General features: G+C 53.0%; 1 protein-coding gene across 3 annotated transcripts in view; it reads right to left on the minus strand.

Moving 5' to 3' along the window:
- The window catches only part of CCDC157 (coiled-coil domain containing 157), a 23,573-nt gene that overhangs the window by 11,100 nt on the left and 7,093 nt on the right, over positions 1 to 5,380 (minus strand). Inside the window, exons 6-7 of one of the 3 annotated variants that reach the window (XM_019539267.1) lie at positions 2,646 to 2,822; positions 1,158 to 1,326 (exon numbers count right to left, since the gene is read on the minus strand). In XM_019539267.1, the coding sequence (XP_019394812.1) occupies positions 1,158 to 1,326; positions 2,646 to 2,822 (346 nt within the window). Of the gene's footprint in view, positions 1 to 1,157; positions 1,327 to 2,645; positions 2,823 to 4,898; positions 4,902 to 5,380 lie in introns of all 3 variants that reach the window. The other 2 variants (XM_019539271.1, XM_019539268.1) reach the window with 2 other exon arrangements.

A 5,380-nucleotide genomic window follows, 5' to 3' on the forward strand; every position in this document is an offset into this window, starting at 1 on the left:
GCAGTCTCTGGACTGTGGCCTGGAGCTCCTCCAGCTGGCGCGCCAGAGACCCCAGTAGGGAACAGACCCCGCAAGGGGAGGTGGCCATGCTCCCGGGCCCCAGAGCCCGATTAAAGACTTGATTAAATTGAATCTTCTCTGCTGCACTGTAATTACAGTGCGTCAGAGCAGCCTCACTGCTTGTATATAGGTGCTCCCAGAGGGTAGCAGAACAAGGAGCACCTGTAGGCTTCTCATGGGTGAAATAGTTCTCAGACCTACCTAGAAATGCTGGGAAAGGGTCCTTATCTAGAGTGGCTGTGGAATTTGTCACTTCAAGTATAAGCATGAATTAGACAAATATATTCCAAGATAGTTTAGACAGGGATGATCCTTCCTTGAAGGATCCTTGACCACTACAACCCTATTTTTCTAGGATTCTACAGAGGCATGGCAGAGCAGAGCCATGCCTCAACTAGGTCTGTTCTCTACAAGCATCAAGTCATTTCTGACCTTACTCCTCAACTACTCTAACCTCTGTCAGTAGGGGGTGGAGATTGGAGAGCGCTACTGTTTTCTGAGGCCAAGCCAGGCTGTTTCTTACTAAAGGACACAAGCACCATGATGGGCAGTGCTTTGTGAACCTCAAGTCCATAATACTCAAGCACGGCTAGTGGCCTTTGAGATGGACTTGCCATGTGTGTCCTGAAGTATTAGGAGCTTGCTGTCCTGGTTTGTCAAGACCTTGTGTAACCAGAGCCCTCTATGCATCTGTTTTATGGATGTATGCACCCCAACACTGCCAGGATCAGATGGACACTGGCATTTTCCAGACTGCTGGCCAAAGGGGATGTATCAAATACATACAGCTGCATTCTGTAAAGGCACCTCAAGTAGCACTGTGTCCCCATGTCTTGCAGCTGACCCATCCAGGCTACCACTTACTGATTTTCAGTGACAAAGTTTTCCATATTCAAATGCATGTCTAAGTTTTTTAAAGTCAACATTATAAACTAGCTAGAATTGCATACTTCCAGATGGGTGAACTGGAGGAGGCCTACACTTCCTGGGCACCAAAGGTACAGCTGGAATATGGCACTCCCTGTTTTGAAGCACGCTATTCCTCACACGGATCTTACTGTCTGCTACCCTCTGTCCTCTCCTGCCCCTTTTCTTACTCTCAAACTGTGCCTCAGCTGGGATGTGGAGATCTGGGAAAGACACCAGCAGCCTCTGCCTCTCCTTCAGCTCCTGGATCAGTTCCTCCAGTTCAGAGACATTCTTGTGCAGCTCAGATGTGGACTGCTCTAGACTCTGCTTCTCCTGCTCCAGGTTCTCTGTTAGCTCCTGCACAGGACAGGAGAAAGGGTGGTGAGGCTTGTCTTTGCTTGGAGACAAAGCTGTGGAGTATTGAGGAAGGGAAGAGTTCAAAGCCTGATTCTGATACAACACTCGGGGTGGATCCAGTTTTAGTCAGTGTGAAGATCATGCACCAATGTGATGAACTCCTGAGTTTTAGGTGCAGTTCAGTCAACGCAGTTTGACAACTCAGTTCCAGCCCATGAGATACAGTAGCCTGGAATACACAAGACCTTCAGAGGCCCTACACTTAACTTACCTGGACAAAGTCTCGCTGAAGTCAGTGGGAGATTACCTGAGCAAAGACCAAGTAAAATGAAGCAGGATTCCCAGGACTGGCCCAGAGTTGTTCATCACAGAGAAATTCTGCTTGGTTTGAGCCAACACAATCCAGTGTGTAGGCTTATCAGGCCCATCTAACTCCACTGTAGTGGTACATCCCGGCAGAGACAGGGTGGAGCATGCCTTATCCACCCATGCCCATGTTCCAAACATGTCAGCTAATGAGGCTGCAATAAGCTCATGGCCAACAGCTGCTCTCAGGAACCCTGCAGATCAAGGACTTGAGAGTGGGCACAGAGGGATAAGACTGAAGCAGCTTCACTGGTGTATTTCTGGGTTTATAGCGTACAATGGGTGTGCTTGGCCCTATCCTTGATGAGTATAGATAGATCTATTGATGACATTTACATATCCCATGCAGTCCAGGAAGTATGTAAGGTGTACTGCTTCAGGTTCAGTCACTCCCATTCAACTTCACCTGCTACACCTGTTGGGCTTGGACAGTGAAGATAAAAGATGAGCACAGCAGATCGCTTATGCTGAGTCCTGAAAGAAAGGGCTGGCTGGAGCGAGAAATTTCTGGGTGCTGAGTCCCCAAGGGGACAAGCCAGCCTAGCTTGGAACTCTTGTGTTTGATTTGGTACCTGAGACTCTTGCATTCCATTTCTAACTCAGGACATTGTGTGCTGTCCTATTTGGGACCTGACTGGACAGACTGCAGCCAACAGCTGCCCTGAGATGACTGCCCTATGCATGCCCCCACTAGATTTGCCCATGCTGCAGTCCCTCAAGCAATACTCTCTCAAAGCTCTACATTGGCTTCTCCACTCTCACCTGTTCACCCCTTCAATTAGAGGAGAGATCCCCCTGGGCATCCCAGTCATCGTAATACGGAAGGGCACTGAATCCCTGAAGCCTGCCTGCCAAAGCCCTGCAATCCAATTCTAGCTTTTGTCCTGCTGCTCTCAGAGTAAGTCCCTACTTCTGAAGGAATGCGTAGCTGCTCATCAGATGCTAACACTTACTTGCTGGGCTTCCAGCTTGTGTTGAACCTGCTGCTTCTTGTCCTGCATCTCCTTCAGCTGCTCTACCAGCTTGGCCTTATCCTCCTCAGCTTCACTTAGGGTGGTCCGTAGCTCCTCACACTCCTGATCCACACTGTCCAGCTGCTGCAGCAAGACTCTTTGCTTGGCCTGCAGTGACTTCATAAAAAGAAAAGCAGGCAGATTAGGGTGCTGGCACTGCATTTAGCTCTTACCCATCTTTAAACCACAAGTTGTAATAAAAGGCAGGATAAGGACATCCAGTACCAGAAAGCAAAGACCTCTGCAGTGGCATGCATGTGAAGGAGCACAGAAGAAACCCCATAAAATATAATTTGCAACGAAACATTAAACAGGCTGCTTTAAGAAGTTAGGCCCCACGCAGGCAGTAGAGAGGGCAGACAGGTAACATGAGGGTTACTGCTCAGGTGTACAGTTTAGTGCTATATGAAGCTTCGGTAGCTGATCTGATTCGGAGGAGATTTGGCCCAGTTCGGGGACTGAATCTCCAAATCAAATTGGGAGACCAAATAAAAGCTCCAAATCGATTTGAAGCATCTGAATAGATTCGGAAAAGCTTTAGCCGATTTGGAGATTCAGCCATAGACTACAGGCAGCTGACAGCTGCCTCCAGATGGTAAGTCTGTTGGGGTTGGGGGAGGTGGAAGGGAAGGAGTGTCGGGGAGGGAGGGATTGGGGCTAGGACAAGCTGCCCACCCGGGGTGGCAGGCATGTTACTCAGGAAGTGGGGCGGGATGAGATGTGGCAGTGCTGAGAGCGGGACTCTGCCCTGCTGCTGTTTGCTAGGCCTGTGCAAAGCAGTTAGTATTCGTTTTGGATTTAACCAATTTGGGGGACAGTGATTTGATTAGGCAATTCAAATCACTGTACCGAATCTGATTTGGAGATTCAGCTGCTGCCGAATCTCTGAATCGCCCACGCCCATCCTCCGCCCGCTCTCCCAGCCCTGGCAATGGCTGCCCCGCCTGCCCCAGTTCCCGGCACTTTGAAGAAAAAAAGCTCCAACTCACCAGGTGCTGCCTGGCAGGGGGCGATCTCCACTGCCCTCCTGTGTGGGGGGCTCTGCACGAGACCCCCTGATCTCCCCACTCTGCTGTCCCCACCTGCCCCAGCTCCAGACCTTTAAGGGAAAAAAAAAAAACAACCCCAAAAACCTCTGGACTCACCAGTTTCTGCCCAGCAGGGGGCAATCCCTGCTGCCCCCTGCACTACATGGGGCTTCCACAAGCCGCCCCAAACCCCAAGGGTGCTGCAGGAGCTGGTGGGTCTGTGATTTTTTTTTGTTTTTTGTTTTCTTTCTTAAAGGGTCAGAGCTGGGAAGAGGAGGCAGCAGTGGGGGGGTTGGGAGAGGGATTGTGGATCAGGGGGCTCATGATAGAGCCCCCCCCCATGCTGCATGGGGATTGCCCCCCCTCTGCAGCACCCGGTGAGTGGGAGCCTTTTTTTAAAGGACCAGGAGCTGGGGTGGGCAGGGCAGCCATGGCGGAGGGGTGAGGTGCTGGGGGAGCAGGCAGGGGATGGGGCCTGGCATGGGTCCCCTCACAGTCCCCTCCTCCAGCCTTCCCTCCCCTGCCCCCTACTTACCAGCTCCAAGTCTGGCTCCAGCTCCCTGCTGCAACTGGCAAGGACTGCCCAAATCATCAAAGCTCTCCAAATCTTTTCTGAAGATTCAGAGAGCTTCGAATTAATTCAGACCTTTTTATTGGTCCCCTGATTCGATTCGGATTTGGAGATTTGGCCACCAAAGCAGGCCGAACCTCGTCCAAATTGAATTGGCACCCGAAGCTTTGCGCAGCCCTACTGCTTGCCCAGCTAGGGCAGGGGGGGTGGGATGCGGGTGCTGCTTGCTCCAGGTGGAAGGGAGCAAGTAGCAGCAGAGCAAAGCCCTACCTCCCAGTGCTGCCACACCTGCATCCCATGTGTCCCTGCCCCAGCTGACAAGTGGTAGCAGGGCAGAGCTCCCAGCACTGATGCGAACACTGCAGCACTGGGAGCAGGGGCTATGCCCTGCTGCCTACCAAAGCAAGCCACACCTGCATCCTGCCACTGCTGTGCCAGCTGGGCAAGCAGCAGCAGGGCAGAGCCCCCACAGATTCCCCCACTGGGGCAGAGGCAGGCACAGCTGGAGGAGCCACGGGAGAAGCTCCTCATGGCTGCCCTGCTCAGCCCCACCTCCGGGCACTTAAGAAAAAAAAAAGAAAAAAGGCCCCTCACTCACTGGCTCTGGCAGCTGCAACTGGGGACTCTGAGGGCTCATGGCAGACCCCGCTCCTATGCAATGCAGGGCAGTGGGGATCACCCCACCCCCCTTGGCACCCGCACGGCAGCTGCCCCATGGCTTGGCAGGGCACTGCGCGCTGTCTGGGAGCTGGGGTGGTTCCACGTGTCAGCTGGAGCCCGGCACCACTCAGTCCCAGTGGCCCCAGCTCCCAGACAGTGCGCAGTGCCCTGCCAAGCCATGCTGCACCTGTGCCATGGGGCAGCTCCCGCACAGCTGCCAGATGGGGGGGAGGGTGATCCCTGCTGCCCCCCACTGCCCCAAGCCCCCAATCCCCACTGCCAGAGCCAGTGACCATGGGACTTTTTTTTTTTTTTTAATTGCCAGGATGCTGGTATAGGCAGGGCTGGGGTTGGGGGAAGATTACTGTGTGGGGGGGCTCTGCTACATGGCCCCAGAGCCCCCACAGCTGCTGCTA

The sequence above is a fragment of the Crocodylus porosus genome, unplaced genomic scaffold, assembly GCF_001723895.1.
Source record: "Crocodylus porosus isolate Cpor-Errol unplaced genomic scaffold, CroPor_comp1, whole genome shotgun sequence".
In the NCBI taxonomy this organism is placed as follows: domain Eukaryota; kingdom Metazoa; phylum Chordata; order Crocodylia; family Crocodylidae; genus Crocodylus; species Crocodylus porosus.